General features: G+C 38.4%; 1 protein-coding gene across 1 annotated transcript in view; it reads left to right on the top strand.

Annotated features, from left to right (window-relative positions):
• The window catches only part of crebbpb (CREB binding protein b), a 50,534-nt gene that overhangs the window by 11,709 nt on the left and 13,643 nt on the right, over positions 1–25,182 (top strand). Inside the window, 14 exon segments of the mRNA XM_048181122.1 lie at positions 2,565–3,214; positions 10,655–10,816; positions 11,903–12,146; positions 13,991–14,104; positions 15,006–15,239; positions 15,705–15,795; positions 16,506–16,643; positions 19,823–19,940; positions 20,029–20,197; positions 20,306–20,368; positions 20,936–21,060; positions 21,476–21,658; positions 23,791–24,111; positions 24,202–24,375. Coding sequence (XP_048037079.1) covers positions 2,565–3,214; positions 10,655–10,816; positions 11,903–12,146; positions 13,991–14,104; positions 15,006–15,239; positions 15,705–15,795; positions 16,506–16,643; positions 19,823–19,940; positions 20,029–20,197; positions 20,306–20,368; positions 20,936–21,060; positions 21,476–21,658; positions 23,791–24,111; positions 24,202–24,375 — 2,786 coding nt within the window.

The raw sequence follows: 25,182 nt of genomic DNA, 5'->3' as shown, positions 1-25,182 counted from the left end.
GCAGCCCTAATTTTTATTAATATATATGACTGATATTACATTCTGTTGGTTTATTTTACCAAAAAAATTTAAATTGTCATTTCCTCAAGTTGTTCTAAAACTTTGAGTTTCTTTGTTCTGTGGAACTTAAAAGAAGATATTTTGAAGAATGTGGGTAACCAAACAGTTTCTGGTCCCCATTGACGTCCATAGTCAGTTGTTTGAGTGCAATAAGCCATGAAAGAGAACTGAATTCAGGATCGCACTCTGTCTGAGAGGTGGCTTTCTGTGCGCGCATTTCAGATGTGTGTCAAGAAAGTCACACGTAAGTAACAGTCCCGTGCCCAGTCTATTCTCTGCTACATGCATCAACCTAAAACTTACTTTTCGCAACTTTTTGAAGTACCCTATTAAAATCATTCAGATGCGATATTTGCGATATTTCAATATATCGTGCATCCCTATGTTTTCTTCATATATATGATGACTGATGTCACATTCTGTTTATTTTATCAAAAAAATTAAAATGATCATTTACTCACCCTCATGTTGTTCCAAATCTGACTTTCCTCAGGGGAACACAAACATTTTTTAAGATTATCATAACTTTTTTTCCTTAAATTAAAAGTATCTTAAAAGTGGTCCACATGACTAACATACTATTTTTTTTTTTTTTTTTCTGAAGCCTTTCAATATTTCAATTTAAGTCCATGCATCCAAAACTTTACCTCTTTGTGTTTTGAAGATGAATGACTCTTACAGGTCTGAAATGACATAAGGGTGAGTATTTGATGACAGAATTTTTATTTATGGGTGAACTGTCCCTTTAAAGTTTTATTCTCTAAAAACCTCTAGCGATAGTTGCCAGTAAATTATTAATGTCAATCAAAAAGCCAAATGCTACGTTGGTTTTAATCCACATTGTTTTTTTTGTTTTGTTTTTTTTAAGCTAGCTCAGCAGTTTTGTCTTTTCTCATTGAGTGTTGATGGTCTCGTAGGATTTGTTTTGACTTATTGTGGTTTTATACAGGTGTAGTGGTTATAAAAGTTTTATAAGCAGAATTTTTAAAGATGGCATTCAAACCACATGAACACACCTGTTATCTCATTCAATATCAATAAACTCTTCTTTACGATTAGTATGATCAATCTAGTTTTGTCTTTGAAAAAGTGTTATAGCTTCATATTTAGTGGATGTGCTTTATATGGCAAGGATTTTCAGATGGGTCATCTCAGGTTTTGTATGCTGACAACATATTTTTGAGGACTGTTGTATTTCTGTCAAAATAATAATGTAGATACTACAGTGTTTTGTCAAATTACAATATTGAAGAGCTTCATGATCTGCGTTTTAAAGGTTTGGTCTTTGTACCCATTCAGATTTGTCTCATGCCATGAGTGTTGTAAAAATTAAAATGACAAAATACATGCCTCAATACTCATGCTTTGTGATCCCTTCTGTCCTTCGTTCAAATGTTTTTAAGTGCATGAATGTCTTCATTTACATTATGCACTTGACAGATGATTTTATCTAAAGCATCTTATTTTGCGTTGTGCATTTAACGTATTCATTTTACAATATATTATCATTTTGGGTTTATTTGGTGTTTGATTGCAATATTAGTCTATTTATTTATTTATTTTTTAACTTTAAAAATTAAGCACATGACTGGCTGTGTTGGTCTCAGTGGTGAGGAGGTAGACCAGACTGACAGGCAGCTGTTGAAGACTAGGGGGGTATGAGGGGTAACAGATGAGCGGCTAGAGTGATTCTTATTTTTAGCCATGAATCTGAGCACTCCCTGCTGAGAATAAGGAGACATTACAACAGCGTTAACTTCCTCACGCAGTTTTCAAAGCACAAAGTTGAGTGTATGCGTGCAAACTATGACCTTTATTAGTCAAAACTATGTATTCATTGTTTTGACTCCTGTTAACAGTCAGAGAAAAGTTAACCGATATGGGTCAGTGACAATGTTTAGAGAGCAGGGTAGCCAACTGATGATAACATGCACATTACATATACATATCTATTGCTATTTATAATGATTGCAGTTGACATGTACACACAATTTACTCAATTCACAAGGCTCGAAACCATTTTAGTCGCATGTGCTCCCTAAATTTAATGTGCAACCTCAAGATATATTTGGGAGCATGTGTGTGAGTGCAAATAAACGTTGAGGTTAGGGCTGGGCGATATATCGCATGCGATTCTCACGCGCATTTCGTCAGTAAAGCCGGTTCCCTGTTTACCGCTAAATCGCCATCACCTGCTTTCAAATGGAGCGCCTTTTAATAGACAGAGCCTTAGTTCACGGACAAGCCACGCAAAATCGCGTTCAGTATCGAAGATGAATCGACTTCGATAATGAACCCGATTTTGCGTGGCTTGTCCGTGAACTACGGCTCTGTCTATTAAAAGGCGCTCCATTTGAAAGCAGGTGATGGCGATTTAGCGGTCAACCTAGTATCAAGCTAAAATGAATCGGAAATATCGGTTTATCACCTCTGAGCTGCATGTCGGTTGTTTAGTTAATGAGATGATGACCTGTGCTAAAACCCTCTCTTTCCTCTTTTCCTAGACTTTGTGTCCTTGTTCGACTTGGAAAACGATCTTCCAGATGAGCTGATACCCAACGGAGACCTGGGGCTGATGTCCATGCCCTCTAACGGAGATGGAGGGGTGGGAGGCCGGATGGGGGGCACCGTCTCGGATGCTGCTGCCAAGCACAAGCAGCTGTCTCAGCTCCTGCAGGCAGGGAGCGGCTCTGGTCTGGCTGGAAACCTCAGCCCTCAGCCTGGAATGGGTGGCCAACTGGGAGCCTTGGGGAAGAGTCCCATGGGCCAGGGCTCACCCGGTCACCAGACCCAACCTTCGAAGCCGGTCGGCAACCCTACCGGTCAGGGCAACAATAGTCCCGGTATGGGCCTCAATACGGGTTTCAACCCGGCCATGATGAACAATAACAACCAGGCTCATGGACTCATGGGGCAGAACATGGCTCAGCAGGGGCAGATGATGAATGGCGTGATGGGGGCTGCCGGAAGAGGCAGAGCAGCTCCGGGGATGCAGTACCAGGGTCAGGGCATGCAGGGAACACCGGTGGGAGCAGGCGCGGGGCCGGGGGTCAGCGTTTCTGGCAGCGTATTGGCGGAGACACTTACCCAGGGTGCACCACAGATGGGGGCACACAATGCCATCAATCCCCAGCAAGCGGGAAGCATGAACAAGGTAAGTCGCCATTGCTATTTTTCAACTCTTGCATTCTACTTTTTTTTTTTTTTTTTTTTTTTTATGTACAGCATGGTTGAGTTTGAATGATTTAACAAGTTAACACGAATACAAATACACTAATTGTTTCGGTTTCAACCAGCTTCATATACGTGTAGTTTCAGTTTCAACCTATAATTTCCACTTCAGATGGTAGAGTGCTATTTGTGTTGCTTGGATTATGTGTCATGTAGGAAGGTTTTCTGCTTGTAGTATGATAATTTGCTTTGTGGTTTTGTTATTTTCCTCATCAATTATCAAAATTCAGGCCTTTAAAATGAAAGGAAATTCTGTTCAACTTGAGGTATAGACAGCTTTTCAGGTATGCTGTTTACAACTGACAGTTCCAACACATAATAGATGCAAAATACAGATTTATTTGTCTAAATAAAGGTAGTTTAAAGGTATAGTTTGCCTAAAAATGATTTACTCATGCTCAAGTCATCCAAGGTGTATATACATTTCTTCTTTCAGACAAACAAATCAGAGATATTTTTAAAAATATTCTAGCTCTTCCAAGCTTAATAATGGCAGTGAATAGGGGGCCTGATTTTTAACCAAAAAAACGTGCATTCATCCTAGAGATGCACCGATCGAAATGATCAGCCCGGATCGGCGATCGGCCGATCAGTCTCACTTCTTACCGATTCCGAGCCATCCCGTTTTGTTACCAGCGGCACAGGCAATAACGTCAGCTGCGCGTTCTCGCTCTCTTCTCTGTCACGGTGAAGTGACACATCCGCGCGGGCGCCTCTCTCTCTCTCTCACTCACTCCGGTTAAATAGTGCTTGTATTGTGCATAATTTTAGTCATTCCCGCAGGTTTCGTGCTCACACCAAAAGCTTGCGCACCACTGATCTAAATTAGTGATGCGGTCAGCCAAGGTCAGTCTCAAACAGAGATCGAGTCACTCACAAATACCAAAATAAGTGGCTTACTGCACTTAAACTGTCAAATACATACAAAAGTATTTCAAAACCAGCGGCACAGGCAATCTTGTTGAGTATTTAAATAAACACAGTCAGTTTTGAATCGTTAAATAGCTAAGAAAGTGAACCCGTGTTGTGTGCAACAGTATTGGGTCCGTTGAACACCGTTCATAAACTCTTAAAGGGACAGCAGTCCAATATTCCTGCTGCTGTCTGTCATGTTAATCAAAGAACAAAAGACAAAAAAAAATCACTTTCTGCTCTTGACTGAATACGTTTTATAACTTTAATGGTAAGAATTGATCTGTATTAATATTTACAATAAAGACTACAGAAATTAAGGTAGGCCTAACCCCACATTCAGTGTTATTTTACATTTGATTACTTTAATTTCTGTAGTATTTCTTACCTGAATAAAAACCCAGTTAACCTGAAAAACTTAGTTTCATAGCTCTTTATTCTAGTGCATTTATTTGGACTTTTTATATTTTATTACTGACTTTTTTTACTTGTTTTTTTTTTTTTTTTTTTTATGAAAATAAAACTTTGTGTTGAAGAAAAGTAGATTTTAGTTTGTATATGTTGTCAATTATAGTTCTTAGAAAGTAAATCAGAATCAGCAAAAATCAATATCGGCAGATCGCACTAACAAAAAAATCGGAAATCGGAATCGGCCAAGAAAATTGCAATCAGTGCATCTGTAATTCATCCATCATAAAAGTAATCCATACGCTTTCAGGGGGTTAATAAAGGCCTTCTGAAGCGAAGCAATGGGTTTATGTAAGAAAAATATCCATATTTAAAACTTAGTAATCTAAAATAACTAGCTTCCACCAGATGGCCGTACACGTATAAGAGAAGCTCATCTCATTTCTCTTTAAAAATTCTGGTTTTAGACTTTTAATTCATAACCGGTGTTTTGAGTTGCTCTATCCTCTGTGCTTCCACGTTCATCATTATGTAATGCATCAGGTCAGGGGTTGCTCTTCCGCCGGAAATCTATACGTATGGCCGTCTGTTTTGAATTGGTCATGATTAAGTGGACTGGTTGGGAAGTTGGCTCCAGCCACCAGGGTACATTTTTCCAAGTGTTTTTTTTTTCCAAAATTTGTCTTGTCCGATTGGCCTTTCACATTGGCAATTTCTCGTCTGTGGTGGGGTTTACTTAAAATGTGCCTTTTTCCCATCCTGAACTAAACTAGTGTTTGTGGCTGTGTCTTTGTTAGCATGTGTCATTGTTTACCTCAGTTATAGACTTCATATTCAACTTATGTTTAACATTAATCTCTGCCAGCTTGAGCTCTTAAGACATTTAAAGAAAAGATTGTGGCTATCACACTTGTCTGACTGTTGTGGTTTTACAGGAAACCAATCGGAAACCAGTCTGCTACTCGCATTGCGATTTTTCTCACAAGTGAGCGCTCCTCAAGCACTTGTGTTGGGTTGTTGGGTTCATATTGAGAAATCAGTCAATCGATGGAGCTGGCAAATGAAACATCATGAATAACTTCACACAGGCTGCTGGAGTGTTCATGGGTTTCCATATCTGCTGTTTGTTCAGAGGTGAATAGATGTGCTGTCGGCAGTACGGCGTGTGTTTGCATTGCACACAGATTATGAGAGTCACAAGTGCAGGTGAAGTGTGTGAGATCAGAGTGTCACTGTAGTGCTACAGTAACGTATGTCTGCACTGAGCTCTTGCTTGTGTCCTATAGCAGTTCATAGGAGATCTGTTTTATGTTTTTCACAGATTCTGTTTTCATTTTAGTTTTCTAGGTTCTGTTTTGTGGATTAATCCAGTTTAGCATCTAAAAGAATGTCTAATCAAATTAATGAATATTTAACAGTGTAACACCAAAATGCCATTTTAACCACATCTTTTATCAAATAAAAAAATATAAGTAATTAATGTTAGGGCTGGGTGGTATATGTGCTGGGTGATGATTAAAATGTGAGGTTTTGCTATTCTGTTTATATTGCGGTGGATATATTTGTATGGCTGTTAGTAGGCAGAAGTGATTTATGTTATTTACCCATTGAGATTCAGTAATGTTTTGACTTGCTGCGTTAAAGTCAGCATGAAATATTCACCCTATTTTTTACATGCATGTCATTGATCTTATTTTGAATGATTCATCCATGTTTCATAAAAAAAAAAAAAAAGTAATTTTTCTCAATCTTCCAGTGAAACAATATGCTGGACTTCTATCATTGGGTCAATTTCATGTGAGTTTTTGCGCTTGTGATGGGCACTTTGGGAAGGGAACGCCATTTGCCCCTGTCCCAAATGGCCCACTTCATAAGCACTTGCGGTCTTGTGAATGTACAATGGCTGCCATGTGCATGTGATCGTGAAGTCCACAAAACCATAGGGTATCCCATTTGTCATTTTAAGGCACTTTTCTTCTGCATGGTATGGATCGGTACAGCTCACTTTTCCACTGTACAGTACGTCACTACCAGCTACATTGGATTTACGACACGAAACACTCCTTTACAGTCCATATGTGCCCTCAATATGCCCTTGCCGAGCTTGCAACTGAAACGAGCTTCGCAGCAGACTTCCCCCCGACAGTTGAAGCGGCGTTATGTCTCGAAAGTGTGGACTCGTAGGAAAACGAGTGTTTTGTAGGGCCGTTTGGCACAGGGCCTTTTGTAGGGCGTTCCAAGCGAAAGTGAACATCTGAATCCATTCACGGAGAGCACATCCATAAGTTTGTTAGCGAAAGGTACATGCCATGGTCGCTTTAAGGAAGTAATTTTATCATGTATGGTCATGTGACCCAGGGTAGTGAATCCTTGCTATTTATCTTAAAGCTAAATGGCTTGTTCCAAACAGCTACATTATGACACGCAAGTTCTCTGCCTCCTCCAAAGTCCCCAATGCAAGGACTGTGCCCTTCGGAGTGAGTAGTGCATAGGAATGCTTGCTTCCGATTGGAATTTTCCCATTTTGTATTCTTTAATCCTGCCCCTTTCTTACACCATGTCCAAACCAGACGTGTTTCAAAAAGATTCCAGTGACAAGCAGTTTGTCTGTCCACACCATATGCGACGTGACTACGAGATGCAAGAAAATCAAAGACTACAGCCAATCGGAACAGGATGTGGGCGGGCTCTCTCGGCAAGTGCACGCCACCAGAGAGGAAATGGATACGTACACTATCAAATTCATGAATATTACACCATTTTACAAATACATACTGAGTTTCTAAAATATCATTGTCACTTAATCAGAGTTTCAACCGCAGAAAGACGGCAATAAAACAGCTTGCAAACAAATGTCACAAAATTTTACATTTACCTCAGGAAAGCCATTCAGTGACCATAAACTCGATAGTTAGTAAAAAGAAAAAAAAAAGAGGAGCTTTTTTCAGAAATTTTTACACAATATTACATCTTCATATATTTACTCTTATTAAAAAGTTATTACATTTTCCAGACTTAATAAAAACATAGTATGTCGTTTTAACATTTAGTTTTAACAAATTCATTAAAATACAGTTTCAAAAGCTGAAGTAATTTCCTTGTTTTAATTATTAAAGTATAACTCAGTATTTTAACTTATTGCTAGTGGAATAATCAAACAAAGCATACTGATTAACCAGTATAATAATCTGTGATTACTTAGTCGATTAATCGTTCCAATAATCGACAGATTAATCGATTATCAAAATAATCGTTTGTTGCAGCCCTACTCATTTGTACATCACAATACAGAAGAAAAGATCTGCCGTTACTTCTGTTATTTCGTGACTGAAATATATATTTTGTCTCACAAATATGTGTAAATATTTTTAGTACTATAGTACTATATAGTACTATTATATTTTTTAGTAATATAATAGTACTTGACAACAACTGTGAATGTGGGCCAGATCTAGCCATTTTATTGAAGTTTTGTTTTGGAATGGTAAAATATCTCCAAATAAAGAGACCATTTTATTTTTTATTTGTTGATTTGAGTTGTATAATACAAACATGGACATTACCACATCTATTAAATAAAATTTTTTTTGTTGTTAAATTTCCAGCAAAATTATACATCTGTAATATTTTGGTGATATTATGTTTTGTCTTATGTTGAGGGAGTTTTCCGGTGTCAAATAACTTTTGTTCTCTCTCTCTCTCTCTCTGGAAAATAAATTTAAACTGACATCCGATCAGAACATCTAAAAAAACCCCAAAAAAAACAAACAAACAAAAAACTAATAAAATTGTTGTTTGTTGTAGTTGTGGCTAGTTAGAAAAGTCAGATTAATGTGGAAGATGATTTATGGTTTGCTGTTTTAATGGCATCACGGAGCATGTTTGAGTGGAAGAGGGAGCGCGACAGGCAGCAGAGATTGTATTGCTCAGGACAGGGAGTTCCTCAGAGTGGCACGTTCAGCAGCGGCGTGTGCGGCGCTAATGGCTGCAGGCTTGCATTAGTAATGGTGGGGGATGGGCTGGTTTACACACGCCGCTGGAGGAGCTCTGATCTGACGCTCTGCTGCAGAACCGTGCTGTGAAAAGTGGTGTAAATAACTCCGTTTATAATGCAGATGTTCAGTTCATTTTTTTTTTTGGCAGTAAATGATGATTAATGGCACAAGTTAAAGTTGGCATGAAAAGAAAATTCACCTCATGTATTTTCTAAATGCACATTAGATCTTATTGTGAACAATTCACCCATGCATGTTTTGTTTTTTTAGAAAAAAACTTTGACCTTGTAATGATTTATCAAAACGCATCACAATTTTTTTTTTTCTCACAATTCTGAATCACTCCACAAAAAAATCATAGTTGTTATTCTTCTGACACTGGGTTATTAAACCCACTCATTCTATTTCTGTCTGTGGATTGCACTGAAATATTTTCATTCTTGTACATCGTATCTTTGCAATAACTTAAGCATTATGTAAGCATTAAACTAAAATAGGATACAGTATTTTAGCATAAAAAGCTGCTGCAAAATATTACACTACTGTTCAAAACTTTGGGGTCAATAACTTTTATATTAATAGAAATTAATCATTTTATTCAGCAAGGATGAATTAAATGGATCAAAGTGACTGTAAAGATTTTTACATTGTTACAAAAAATTCTATTTTAAATAAATGCTTTTTTTTTTTTTTTTTTTTTTTTTTTTTTAAGCTCTTAATTAACAAATCCTGAGGGGAAAAAAACTGCATGATATTGGAAAAAAAACTGACATTGTGATATTTTGTTGTTCTGCGATTATGTATTGCGATATAAAAAATAATTCACCAGATTACTTGAATAGCTCTATTTGGAAAGAATGAATAATTCTAGAATGATTGGGGTGATTTAAATGAAATAAACAGTGCTTTATATTTTCTGTATTCACATACAGAAAATTAATAATCAAATGTAAATCTTGCATATCTTCACTGTATAAATTGAATATAATTAATCTGTGTTATTTTCTCTTTATATTTTGTTGTTTGATAACATTCATGTCTAGGGATGCAAAAGGGCAGAAATTTTTCAGTAAAATTCTTGAAACTTTCCAAAAATCCTGGAAAAATTTCTGGAAATTTTCTGCCCTTTTGCAAGCAGCAAGAATATTAGCCTGCTGTCACTTTAAGCATGGATCTAATATAATGATACACATCCGTTTTCTTTGTTTGCATTACCTAAGCCATAAGCAACTGTGTTTACAAGGATATGGACATTTTGACACAATTTTGCATGTATGTTTCCGTTCAAGCACAAATAGACACGGAAGTGAACGGAATTTGGTGTTCATGTGTTGTTTGCGCGGCAAAATTTATGCACTTTCGCTCTGATTAAACTTTGTAAAAAAAAAAATATATATGAAGAAGCACAACTGTTTTTAACATTGATAATAATACAAAATGCTTCTTGAGCATCAGATCATCATAATAGAATGATTTCTGAAGACTGGAGTTATGATGCTGAAAATTCAGCTTTGAATCACAGGAATAAATTACATTTTAAAACATTCACATAGAAAACAGCTACTTTAAATTATAATAATATTTCACAATATTACTGTTTTTACTGTATTTTTTTTAACATCACTGACCCCAAACTTTTGAATGGTAGTGTATACGTTTCCTATATTGTATTATCAGTACATCTTTAATTTGGTGTTTTTATGAAGAGCAGGCGCTTTGTTCTCAAGCTCTGCTACACTGAATGGCAAGGCTGTATCCACTACTCGTATGTGAGCAGACGGATGTCACTGAGCAGCTGATGACAGTATCTTTTAGTACAGTCTTTGACCTATGAATGTTTGGCTCGACACCGTCTACGCTACACTGACAGAGAGCTGAACCTTGTGCCCGCAGAACGCCTTCACTGCTCTCTAAGAATATAAACTGAAACGCTACAGTGGAAGCTGTTTTGGGCCACATTTGCTCTGCTTCTTGAAGATTGGGTGAAGTGCATGAGGACTAGTGAGGTTTATGAATGCTGAAGGTCTTTTTTTTTTCTCTCTCCATAGATGGGTCTTGCAACCGCAAATGGCCCATTCGGGCAGCAGTATGCACAGGGTTCGGTCCAGCAGATGTCCAGCGCTGGATTAAACGCCCAGATCCAGAACAAGGCAGCTCTCCCCAACAGCCTCCAGCCCACCCTGAAGGGTGCTTCCAGCGTGCCAAATCTGGTGAGTAACCCTCCACAGCTGGCTCTGGATCAGTCCAGAACACTTCAGGCCTCTTGTCTTTGCGTCACACGTCTATTCAGCAGCCATTTATTCATTCGGAGAGCTAATTGAGGTGCGTGTTTACATGCAGCAGAATATGATGTAAAAAAGTAAATAAACTAGCTGAATGAAGTCTAAAATTGTTGTTCTGTTTGAATATTCTTATCCAAAAACTGACCTAGACTGCACTAGCATTATATAATTAGGTTAACAAAGTATCTTAATTTTAATTTGCTATATTTTCTGTATTATTTTATAACAGAAATGTTTGTGGTCAGTAAGATTTCTTGGATCAGGGATGCATTAAATTAAAAGTGACAGTAAAGATATTTAAAATGTTACAATAGATTTCTATTTCAAATAAATTGTTCATTTCTATTCATCAAAGAATCCTAAAAAGAAAATATAACAGTTTTAACAAAAATATTAGGCAGCACAACTGTTTTTAACATTGATAATAATAAGAAATGTGTCTTGAGCAGCAAATCAGCATATTAGAATGATTTCTGAAGGATCATGTGACATTGAAGACCTTTTTTTTTAATCAAAAATGTAGCCTTGGTGAGCGGAAGAGGCATAATTTTAATTTTAAAATTAAAAAATCAAACTTCTGAACATTGTATATGGTATTAAATTGTTCATTTCTCCTATCTAAAGCATATTTACAAGCTACCTTTTAAAGTTCTAGTCTATGTAAAAGTAAACTCATTTATTATTGGTTATGGCCAGACACTTTACAAATAACAAATGTTAAAATAATTATTCTGTCTTGTTGAAGCCAAATAATTCATATTTCTTTCGTATAAAACTTCTGCATTCATGATTGGAAGTGGTGTATCGGTGCTTTTATCTTTGAAGTAAACACCACATTGCTTTAAGGCATAAAATAGATGCTTTACACCTCATTGAATAAAATCACAAATTCATGGCCTCTTGTGGCTTCATTATTCAAACCAACTAAGAATATTTTGGAAGATTTGTTTCTTTGTATTATAACATTTTATAACAGAAATGGAGCTTCTATCTAATCTAAACTCTTTCCTCCAGCTGCAGCAGCAGGTGCCCTCGGTGGGCATGGTCCCGGGACAGGGGGTGTCGGCGGGCCCCACGGCCGACCCGGAGAAGCGCAAACTGATCCAGCAGCAGCTGGTCCTGCTGCTTCATGCCCACAAGTGCCAGCGGCGAGATCAGGCCAACGGCGAGGTGCGCGCCTGCGCCCTGCCCCATTGCCGCACCATGAAGAACGTCCTCAACCACATGACCCACTGCCAGGCGGGAAAATCCTGCCAGGGTGAGAGACAAAATGACACCGGTCATGTTAATATATAACTGTACTACAGCAATTTACCCAAGCTCTGAATTTTATAGAAATCTTGGTCTGTTTCATTTCTGAGATTGCTAGAGGGACCTTAATATAACAAGCTATTTTTTGGCATCCAATCTGGACCTATTCCGCACATTTTCACAGCAGAAATTGGGATTTTTTTTTTTTTTTAATAGAAATTTTTTAATTTTTTTGAACAGAAAATTTTGGAATGATATGTTTGACAAAACTGTTGCAAATGCTCCCATTTTGATCAGTCTTGCGGTCTACACTGGAAATGTGCAACATTTAATTTGAACTTTGTTAATAGATATAACAGTGAATAAAAACTTAATGGCGGGCTCCTTTTGAATTGGCCCAGTAAAATACCTGCAAACTTGTCACCATTTGGTGAAATTCATGCCAATCTGACATTGAAATAGGCCATTCATGTCATTCTTGCTAATCTGGAGTTGTTCTTTTTATATGAATGTCTTTTTATATACTTCTGACTGTCTTCAGAAAAGCTTTGATAGAATGTTAATTTCATTTTGCCTAAAGTAGTGTTCATAAGAACTGCTGCTTTGTATACAGGGGTAACCACTGTATTTCTGCTTTATCGTAAGCACCATTTCTATCAGTGAGTGAATTAGAATTTTTTTTTTCAGCCCGTCTGCCATTTGTGTTCAGACCAATTATAACATAATAATTTATTAGGCTGTAATATGGCTAGGTGATATGGCACAAAAGCAAAATCTCGATTCACAGAAATAATATAAAAATAAGAAAAATGCTAAATATTTCTTAGCCAAAAAGTAATAGCAATAAATAACACCAGTAATAGGCTGTTATTAACTGCAAATGCTGTGTAAAACAGAAAATAACAGCATCTTTCAGCCTGTCACCTTCATGCAAATATGAAATATCAAACATACAGTCGTAGTTTTTGACAGGTTTTTGCATTCAGTTGCACTATTTTTCCTATTGTTTTTGTGTTGAAATGGAATTCTGAAAATGCAACCGTCAACTTAAAAAAATTCAACTTGTTTAATAATTTAGCTTTTTCCCCATTCCACTGCTCGTGTCTTTTTTTTTTTTCAACTCAATAACGCACCTCTGAGTGAACAGCCGCTTAAGATTAGCATTGTGTTCTACGTTCATAGGTGGTTAATCAGGCGCACCATCATGTGGTCATATCATAACGGTTATCATTGCTGTATTGTCAACATGTCTAATTGTAATGTTTGCTAACATATTTTATTAAAAATTGTGATTTCTCGATTTAAAAATAATAAAATCTAGGCAAAATATTAAATTCAAATTAATCGAAAAAAATCTGAAAAATGGCTCTGCCCTAGGCTGTAATGTGAGGTTTATCATTTTACAAAACGTAGTTTTTGTCAAAACTTGTATTATTTGAACTATAAAGTTGTTTAAATCATAGTTTTTGCTGTCATTTTACAGTTTTACGATGATACTATAGACAATGGTGTTATTTTAAAACAACGTTGCTACCTGAAAAACATGTTGATCTATTCTATCAGAATTTTCTGAAACTATTTTAACTGCTGAATCCAATAAATTTTTAAAGAAATTCCACATTTCAACCTTTTTCACCAGTCTATAGTTTGCAGGTATGCTGCAATAACCAACCACCTAGTAATGCAATCGCCAAGGACACCCTAACCCCTTTCCAACATGCATTATTCATATTTTATTTTAGTTCTTGTTTTGGTGATCAATATTCTTTTCTCTTTTCTTCAGATTCTTTTAGGTATGTGATTTGCTCAGTAGTGTAACAAAGTTTTTCTGTTTTTTGTCTGTTTCCTCAGTGGCTCACTGCGCCTCCTCTAGACAGATCATCTCGCACTGGAAGAACTGCACCCGGCACGACTGCCCCGTCTGTCTGCCCCTGAAGAATGCCAGTGACAAGAGGAACCAGCAGCGTACGTCATATTCTCATTTAAAATAATTCACCTACACTGATACATTCCCTGCATCACTAAATAACTATATATTTTTGCATAATTAATATTAAGTATTTTTAGTAGTAGTATTCTTATTAGGGCCATTAAGATTTAATGCAAAAAAATAAAATAAATAAATCAATACAGTAATGAAAATCATACTTTCTGCCCTAATGCACAAAATTGGCCATTCTGAAAGTGTTAAAGCAAAATATTTTTTTAATGTATAAACAGGTTTGTTACTGTACAGACTGTATGTTTGCATCTAATGCTTTGAGAGACCGGGTGCGTTTAGATGAGTGCTGCCACCTGTAGGTCATGTGTGCAGCTCGGCTGCGCTCTGAATGTGAAAGCATGAAACCAGCAGCAGATTCCGGCAGGCAGCGGGGCTGTAATCTGACACCGCGGGGGAGGGGCTCCACCCCTCATTTTTCACAGGGGGCGGGACACAGAGAGCTCTTGCTTTCCGATTGGCCAGTCGATCGCTGACTCGTTTAAATCCCCCTGTAGTGGCAACAGAAGCACGTTCTCTGTGTCTCTTGCAGTTCTGCTCTGTGCCGCTGCTCTGTGTTTGCAAAATGGCTATTCCACTTCAGTCGCTTGCGTATCTAGTTCAAGTGGAATTACTGCTAAACTGCATATTGAAAATCTTTTTCTTTTTTTCTTTTTTTTAGTTTACATTTTTCCTTTACATTTAGCAGGCACTCTTATCCACAGTCATTTATAGATTATTTATGAAGGCCATTATTAAGATTGTTTGTGGATGTTACATTGATTTTACCAAGGTTAAGGGTTGTTAGGGACTAATCTAAAGCAGCATCTTGTATGATGTAATTTAAATATTTTAATTTAACAAATGTGTTTCTGTGGCTATTTGCAGCCATGCTGAGCTCCCCTAACACTGGCATGCAGGCTCCGCTGGGCCCCGTGGGCACGAGTCAACCCGCTGCACCCGCCATCAGCAGCGGCACACACATAGACCCCAGCTCTATGCAGAGGGCGTACGCAGCACTCGGGCTCCCGTACGGGAACCAGCCGGCTCCGCAAACGCAGGTCGCAGGACAGCAGCCCACGCAGACCCAGCAGCAGCAGATGCGCTCCATGACTGCATTAGGTATCAACTTCTGAAGAAATCTGAAATGTTACTTGTGTTTGAGTATGTGGCGTTTGAGGAAAAGCGGAATATTGTGAACAATTCAATGTTCCATATTCATTATTAACCTTGAAAGTTGCTTTCATTCTGTAACTTCATCTTACATCATTTTGAATACTTGGAGCCATTTACTAAACATGCACACAAGTGCATCAGAATTTTATATTGCATAATTACATTTTCTAAATGTGATTTATCAAAAAACTTCAAAAATGCACACAAGTGCATTAGCACATTATTGCATAATTAGATTTGCTAAATGCAGATATGTAAAGTTGAAAGACCAAAACTGGCATATAAAGTGCATCTTGGTCTATAAATGATACATTTTGTTGCATCTGGTGTCAGTATGCTTTGAAACTCCATGCTGCTCATCATGTGGTGTATTCGTGTGTAACCCTGTCTGGTTTCCCACAACATCTTCAGGCACTAACCAGATGAGCATCGGCGGTAACGGTATGGCCGATCAGACGAACCTTCACACTGATTCCTCTCTCCCCTCATCCCTCAACAGCAAGTGAGTCTTTTCACCTTTCACCCTTCACCTTTAACCTCTCACACACACTGCAGAGCCGGAAATGTTCATCTGTAGAGTTCAGCAATGTAGGAGAGCAGTGTCATTGTGGAATGAATTATTTTTTTATTTTTTATTTTTTTACAGCAATTCTGTAGCTTGTAATGTCTGAATCTTCAAAGAAATCTGACATATGTTTTTAAAATGCATATGCCAGGTTCTTTGTCAGATTTATTCTGACCACACATTTTATAAGAGAAGGTATTTGTTAATGAAGCTCAGGATCAGTTACACACTAAATCCTCAGCCATCGTCTTGTCAGTCATTTCTCCTTACTCTCGTCACATAAGTGAAATCTGACTCCTGCTGCACTAGTGTTGTGACTCTGCAGTTTAGTTTATAATTGATAAGTTTATAGTCAGTTTATAATTGTAGCGTCCGTTGTCTAACTGAATTAAATGGTTTTTATATCTATCAAAAAAGCAAACAACAGTTGGAAGGGGTGTCATGGTGGGCAATATATAATTATATATATTTGGTGTGTGGCTGAACACTGTAACGCCAGTAACACCAACTACTGTAGCAAGCCTATTAATGACTCCAAAGAAGAAGTCAAATGATGCAAATGATGTTGAAAAATCTTGAAATAAGAACTTTTTGGGAAGTGAGCTTTTGGTATCTGAAAACTTAATGTCATAATCCTACTCCCACAGTCAGATGATGTCAGACGGGTCGAGCATGGGTGGCGCAGGGAACCTGCCCACAGCTGCACCGCTGTCAATGCCCGGCATGAAGAAGCCCTGGCATGAGCACGTCACTCAGGACTTGAGGAATCACCTAGTGCACAAGCTGTGAGTTGGAGAAATCATATTTCACATTCAGGGTTTAAAATTAAGTTTTTCTCTCACCAGCCAATTTGGCTGCTAAACCTTTTTAAAAGTTACCAGCGATTCAGAGCTTCTAATAGCCAAAACAAAAATATCAGACATAAACCAGATCATCAAAGTCACTGCTTAGATTTAAATATATTTATTATTAAATCCGATATTATTGTATTGCTTTCAGCTTTACGACAGTCAGTCACTGTTTGTGGATACCATTCAAATAAATTAAAATGGAAATAAAAACAAAATTCTGGGTGACTTCTCTTAAAATTGCCTTGAGTGTACCTGCACGTAGCAATAAAGATGCTAGGGCACTTTTTGCCCTAAAGTCTTGGACATGTGGCATTTGAAAAAAAAAAAAACGGGTTGAAAAAAGTGGCCTCTTAAAGTGCCCCTATTATGCTATTTGAAAGGTTCCTAATTTTGTTTTGGAGGTCTCCTACAACAGGTTTACATGCATCAAAGGTCAAAAAACACTTCTTTTCTCATAATATACATTGCACATCACCACATTTTTCAATGATTCTCAAATGACTCGTAGGATGCTTCAGTCTCTCTAAATCCCTCCTTTCTGCTAGTCTGCTCTGCCCTGATTGGCCAGATGCCCCAGTCTTTTGTGATTGGTCTACCTCTTACTGCGCCTGTTGGAAACCAAACATCCATTACCATAAATGAAATTTGGCTCAGCGATTGTACACACTGTAAAGACCGTAACGATGGTCCAATGACGAAACATTGCAAGAACTAGTTATTCAACCCAAGCCTTCATCGCTAGGACGACTTGAGCAGGATGTTTCTCAGTGATACGCTACTCAGTTTGATATTCATCATGAGATGGTGCAATTGTAATTCCTCACCATCAGCATTAACAAGTGTGTCATCCATCAACATATTTTATATATTTCTAATTTATTGCGGTGCACATGTGGGAACTGTATCATTAACTGTATCAATAATACTGCTAACGTTAGCCGAGCACTAACGTGAATGACTAATATAGCAATAAAGTTTGTAAAACAAATCTTGTTCCATTCTTTATCATTAATCAAAGTAGTAAGAACGACAGATAATCTGCATTAATGGACACAGTTGTAGGTAATAGCAGGCCAACAGATGATTAGCAGAAGTATTTCAGTAAGATGGTGATAACGTGAGTCAGCCGAAGACATACACAATATCTCTGTTTTGAACGCTCATTCGAAAATATATACATCAATAATTAATCATAATTAGAGGTTGTGGTTCTGAGAAGCCTATCTTTAATGGCGTTTTGTAAATCCCATTTAGACCTTGGGGAGATTTGAGAAGCAATCGTGAATGTTATTCTGTTGTGTCGCTGTGGTAATTTTAACACTGATTCGTCACATACTCATCAGATGGAATTGTATACAAAAAGAATTTGTTTTTGCAATGCAGAAAACGGCGTCTTCTCGACAAGTACTGAACACAAACTAGCTACAGTATTTGAGGTCGAGTCAAAGTAGGCGTTCGCGGGCAGCCAATGAAGACTGTAGACGGGCATTATGCAAATTTGTTACATTGCTACGCATGTATGTTACGGAAGTAAGGCTGGAATTACTCGTTTCGGCAGTTTAGAATCAAATTTATCGTTATTTATCGTTAATTTTTCAGACCTTTTACATTCACAAACAGTTATATAACACACTGCATGAAAGGTAATATTTGAAAAAGCATAATAGGGGCACTTTAATTGTCTCCTAGGGCTCTGGCGGAGCGTTTACCGGTCGCACTGCAGACGGGAAGCGCCGCGCCGGGGACATCTCACAGGCAGGCTTATCGCACACCGGTCACGTCATTCTGTACTCACGTTCTCAAGTTTAAGGCAGCAGTCCGAAGCAATGAATCTAATCACAATACAGGCAAAAGTTCATTTTGTTCACAAGAATGAACAAAGTGGTGTCAGTGAGTTTGAATTAAAGGATTAGTTCACTTTAAAATGAAAATTACCCCAAGCTTTACTCGCCCTCAAGCCATCCTAGGTGGATATGACTTTCTTCTTTCTGATGAACACAATCGGAGTTATATTAATACATATCCTGATGCATCCAAGCTTTATAATAGCAGTGAACAGAACCAACGAGTATGAAGCTCAAGAAAATGCATCATAAACATACTTCAAACAGCTCCTGGGGGTTAATGAAGGCCTTCTGAAGTGAAGCGATGCGTTTGTGTAAGAAAAATATCTAGCTTCCGCCAGACGCATTCTGTATTTAAGTTACAAAGAAAGTGTAAAACTCTTGCACTGCATCCTATGCCTTCCGTATTCAACTTGCTCTTTTTGTAAGTTGAATGCGGAAGGCGATCGGGCAGAAGCTAGATATTTTACTTGATAACATGTTAAATATGGATATTTTTCTTAAATGCATCGCTTCACTTCAGAGGCCTTTATTAACCCCCCGGAGCCATGTGGAGCACATATTTATGATTTCTTGATCTTCATACTCATTGGTCCCATTCACTGCCATTATAAAGCTCGGATGCGTCAGGATATTTATTAATATAACTCCGATTGTGTTCATCAGAAATAAGAAAGTCATATACACCTAGGATGGCTTGAAGGTGAGTAAATCAGGGGATAATTTTCATTTTAAAGTGAACTAATCCTTTGAGTTATTTGATAAAAACAGCGCAAATGGAAAGAGAAAGTGTGATCTATATAATTTCTCTATATGAAGCATATTTATTCAAGCCACAAAAACAAACCTCTTAGTAAATACACAAATCTCCTAGAGTGAAGTCAGTACGTACATACATTTGTCCTAAATTTTAGTATTTTAATGGAAAACTGTGAATGACGATGTGGTGCGGCATGATTTTGAGTCGCAGTTGGGCACCACCGGTGTGCGTCATAAAAAAACAATCTGTTCGAATTTTAAATAATTTTTTCTGTGTAAGACCCTCTTTACGCATTTTTTGTTTAGAGAAAGGGCTCTGACAGGGATGCCATGCAAAGTGAACATAATTTATGAATCATATCCACCAAATTGGCTAGTGTTTTGATATGCGCTTCCTGCCACAGTGGATTTTCACCCGCATTTGGCGGGTGTTCATTTCAAACCGTGTTCACAATCATGATTTGTCAAGGGCAATTCTCTTGAACACTGTATTCTTTAACACCCCTACAGAGTTCAAGCCATATTCCCGACCCCTGACCCTGCAGCACTGAAAGACAGACGCATGGAGAACTTGGTCGCTTATGCGCGTAAGGTGGAAGGGGACATGTATGAGTCTGCCAACAGCAGGGTAAAGAGCCTGAACTCTCATGCTACATTTGAACCTTCCCTCAATATGGCGGCCCATGTCTTAATATCTTTTAAAATCTTGTGTTCAGGATGAGTATTACCACTTTCTGGCAGAGAAGATCTATAAGATCCAGAAGGAGCTGGAGGAGAAGAGAAAGTCCAGGCTGTCAAAGCCGCAGATGGGCGCTCAGGGTCCTCAGCAGCCTGGCCTTCCCCAGCCCAACGCTATGGGTCCTGCACAAGCCATCCGGCCACCAAGTTAGTGCCTTTGTCTTTTTTTTAATGCTCTGATCTTTTGGATGTTAAATGTTCTCTGGCAGCTTTCTTGAGGTGTTCAGCTGCTCAAAATATGCCTTATTTCCTCAGATGGACCTGTCCCTATGTCCAATGTGCCAAATCCGTTGATGGCCCGGATGCAGGTCCCTCAAGGTATAGATTTTCTTTCTGTATACATATATACATTACCGTTCAAAAGTTTGGTCAGGATTCTTTGATGAATAGAAAGTTCAAAATAACTGCATTCATTTTAAATAGATGTCTTTTTTAACATTATAAATGTCATTACCGTCACTTAATGTGTTCTTGCTGAATAAAAGTAAAAAAGTTTTAAACGGTAGTGTATTTTCTATATAGTCTACCTGATTCCTCTCTGCTTTGTTCTGAACTGTATGTTGTGTTGTCACATGAAATCATAAATTGCTCTTATTTACAATCTTGGCACACATTCCTGGTCTTTCTGTGCTTGACTCATCTTTTTATCATCTTTCGTCTCTTTTCATCAACTTGTTACATCTCTGAAGCAGCAGAATTCTTCACATTGGCCTTCAACCTTAATGTAATAAAGGTTATGGCAATTCAGAATTAAAATAGGTTGTGAATGCCGATTCATGTTGTCTTGGGAAGAAGAAAAGCAGTCGGGCTGGTCATACTGGTAGCGCAGGAATTATTTAAAAGCTTTAATCTCCCATTTAACACCTTTTCTATCATGCTCTGCAGGAATGGGCCAGTTCAACCCTGTGACCATGCAGAACGTGCAGATGTCCCAGTCGCCGGTGGGAGCTCCTCGGGCAGCGTCCCCTATGACCCACCCCCCTCAGATGGGCATGGGTACCGTTCCATCGGTGAGCATTCCTCTACAGTGTGCTAAAACTAGTGAGCAACCCAAGTATTACCTCAAAAACGGCTGGTTTGGAATGATCTACATAGACGGCAAGACACGACTCCCAATTGATTCCAGAAGAGTTTGCATTTCACATATTGCTAAGCTGACAGGTTTATACTCTTGTTAGAGTGCAACAGTTAGATGCTGAAAATAAAAATACCATTCTTTTTCTTTGTATGGGAATTGATTTTTAGCATTGACTTATAAACCGGTTAAATAATGGAATATACTTTTGTTGAAGCCATCATCCATCATTTCAACTTATTCTTTAAATCTTGGTCAACAGCAAAATTGTCAGTGTTTCACAGAAAAATGAAGAAAGGCAGTAATATACTTCTGTTGCTCTATTTTAACTTCTCGTCATGTTTTTGCAGATGGGTATGTCTCCCTCCAGGATGCCGCAAGCACCATCCATGATGGCAGGCCATGCTAATAATATGGTGGGCCAGCCGCCCAACCAGAACCAGTTCATGAACCAGTCGCCGTTCCCATCCTCAGCCGGGGGCATGAATGTGAATGTAAACCTGGCCCAGCAGTCGGGACAGAATGTCCCACAGGTGAGGAGTCAGAAATGTCCATTCTCCTTTGGAGTTTTATTGTGTGTGGTGTTACTTGGGCATTCAAACAAGACATTTCACCACCACAAACACTTCGGCCCTGTTTCCACCTGGTATTAAAATGTGTTTTGGTCAATCGAATCACAAGTGGTCAAAGAGACACATTTCCCGTTTACACCTGGTGTTTTATTCCATCTCTTTTGTCCACTTTCAACCACTTCTGTCCTGATTTCTTTGAGGCAGGTAAATACAAGGGCTTTTTCAGATCTTTCAATCTAATGGACAAAATAAGCTTGCGCAATTTACATATGAACTCAATTTACAAACAAACGGAGAGCATGGGCTTTCGTTTCTGCTCTGATATCCACAAGACCATAACGAATGGTTGTGAGTATGTGTTAGAAATCAGGAATGGTGAGAGAACATGGTAAAGTTTAAATCCCGTTTGGCTATGACCTAGGGCTGGACGATTAATCGAAAAGTAACCGAAACCGAAATTCAGAACCTCTAACCGACGTAATTTTCCCATGTCGGTTATTTCGTTTTTTTAATCCTGTTAATACTGTCCCCTTAAAAACATTACCGCATGTGTAGCCACATGACTCCGCCCCGTCCAGTCAGTGGCATAAAAACGAAACACATAGTGATGCCGCGCGAGCGGTGAGCCTTGCATCTTCACTAAACTTTGTCAGTTGTATTTGTTTTAAGGTTTGTACATTCAAGCGATTAGACGATCATGTGTATTATTATTCCGAGCTACCGCGCTTGCACAGCTGCAGTGTGGCACAAACACTCATACAAACAGCTGCGCAAAATGTGAAGATCGCGCACACAGAGAGGAAAGCAGAAACTAGTCAGCGCTGTCCTGTGATTTATCACTAAAGGAGCTTAGAAACTCAAAACTTCTTATAGCATATATTGTCTACTTTTGGAGTAACCATTTACAACCCACAGCTTCACAATGAACAGAGAGGCGGTATGACTAATTCACACGCAATCACTTGTACTGGTACTGTTCTAATTTATCTTTATCTGATTTACAACGAACAGAAATCTGTAAGAAATGTTATGAAGCATAGATAAAATAACTGCTGAAAGTGAGCTGTTATGTCAGATCACTCTTTAAATAGGAAAAAAATATCCCACCTTTTAATAGTCAATCATATTTACAGTACAAACCTTGTCAGTGAACTATGAGGGCAAAAAAAATAAAAAAAAATAACGGAAACAAAATAATCGTTCATTAATCGTAATCGAGGTAAAATGTTCAATTAATCGAGGTTTTGATTTTAGGCCATAATCGTCCAGCCCTACTATGACCATAATGTTTACGCGTTAGGTCAGTAGGTGGAGAGAAGACAGTCTTTTGTAGCTCGAATGCATTCAACCACATGTGCGTTTACACTACGAAAGCAATCCGGTCTAATGCGTTTTCGACTACCTCTGGAAGTGGTTAAAAGTGGACAATCTCAAAACGTTTTAGAGCCCGTTTACACCTGGATTTAGCATTGTCCACTTGTGATCCGATTGACCAAAACGGATCTTAATACCAGGTAGAAACAGGGCCTTCCTGACTTTGTGTCATAGAGTGAAATAGTGCCCACCCTCTTTTTCAGCTGTGTTAGTTACGGAAGTATTTCTCCCATTCATTTTTCCACATGGATTTTTTTTAAAAGTCTGTTATAAGCCATGAACCAAACCAACCAGCTATGAGCTGAATCACATCATTAAAAATGTTTGAAGCAAAAAAGTATTTGACAATTGGACAAAAAGACAAAGGCGCATTGGAGTAGAATGACTCTGTAAAGAAAACTTGATTCTGATTGGTGGAATTTTCTGTACAGCATCATGGGTAATGTAGTTTTTCACCAGGAATTCCACTTGCAAACACTATTCTTGCCATAATGCAAGCTGATGGTCTCAGCTAAAGCATATACCATTGATTAACAGCTTTGTAGCACACAGTAAGTCTGTCTTTAAAGTTTTATAAGTTATGGTTAAAAATCTATTTCCTTATGGAGAAAATGAATGGAATTTACTTCCTGGAACTGGCTGTTGCAGCCCATTGTAAATGGGGTCCACTGTAGTTTGATCTGCTCTGAGTCGCTATGCCCTCCATCTCTCCTCTGCAGCAGCAGCAGAACGCTAACCTGACCCTGAATGCTGTGGGCTCTCTGGGCCCCCCGTCCGCCCTGTGCTCCACCCCTCCTCCGCCCTCCACCCCATCAGCAGCTGCTAGCCTACAGCCACTCCAGACCCAGCCTTCCACGCCGGCCTCCGCCGGAGGCCACGTTACGCCCACCCACATCCCCAGCGGCTTGCCCCGCCCTCCCTCAGTCCTGGGCTCCTCCCCTGCCCCTTCCCAGCCGCTCACGCCCCTGCAGTCCCAGCCTGAGCCCTCCCTGCAGATGCAGCAGCCCACCTCTGTGCAAGCACAGCAGCCCAGCACTCCGGTGAGGATCGCCGACAAAACACAGCCTCGTTTGCAGTTGTATGCGATAACACCCTTAACTCATGTCATTCCTCATTTGTCTATCCATTAGCTCTCTCAAATGGCTGCTAGCGTTGATAATAGAGTTCCCACACCTGCGTCTGTGGCTGAGACCCACTCCCAGCAAGCTTTACCCGACTACCCTGCTGTTGAACCCAAAACTGAGCATCAAGACGACGAGCAGGACTTTGGCTCTGGGAAAAAGCGCCCTGATATCAAGATGGAGGTGTGATATTACTGAAAAGAAACTTAAAATTGCCTGAAAAATGGTTCAGCAATTTTTGACTTTATTTGGCTGTGTTTGAATTAGAAATGCACCGATACTAATTTTTTAAGCTGATTATTCAGAGTTATATCTGCTGATTAACGATACCCATAGTTTGGGGGTTCTGCCTTTTTATACCCTCTTTTAAATGAATGATAATTTCATTATAATTAATAATTATTTATCTTTTTAACTCTTATATTTTGAAAGAAATGCAAATAAAAACTTTATTCTCTCCGTTTCGTCGACTTGTTTCAGAGTAACTGGTATCCGTTATAAACATAAACACATTACTCAAATTAATATTAACACACATTAACTCATTTCTAAAGATTAAAAATTCTTAACATTCTGAATGTAATTAATTCATATAATTATTATTAATATTGAACATCAAACTGGTTTCTTAACATTTTCTTTACAGAAAGGACAAATTCGGTGCATTTACCTGCCCTCTTTTGATTGACAGGATATATCAGCCCTGACGGTCGGCTGTTTTTAGACTATCGGCCGATAGCCAATAGTGTGAAATTTGCTTTATATATATCGGTGCATCTCTAGTTTGAATTGTTTCTTGAGAGCATTACATTACCATTAAAATTTTGGGTTTAATTTCCTTTTTTTTTTTATAAAGAAATTCATACTTTTATTCAGCAAGGATGCATTGAGTTGATCAAAATTGACAGTAAAGATTTCAATTTCAAATAAAAGCTTTTCTTTTGAACTTTCTATCTGTTAAAGAATTCAGAAAAAAATGTATCATGGTTT

This window comes from Megalobrama amblycephala, linkage group LG1 (genome assembly GCF_018812025.1).
Source record: "Megalobrama amblycephala isolate DHTTF-2021 linkage group LG1, ASM1881202v1, whole genome shotgun sequence".
NCBI lineage: Eukaryota > Metazoa > Chordata > Actinopteri > Cypriniformes > Xenocyprididae > Megalobrama > Megalobrama amblycephala.
Note: the sequence above shows the minus strand (reverse complement) of the source record. Positions and strands in the feature narration are given on the sequence as shown.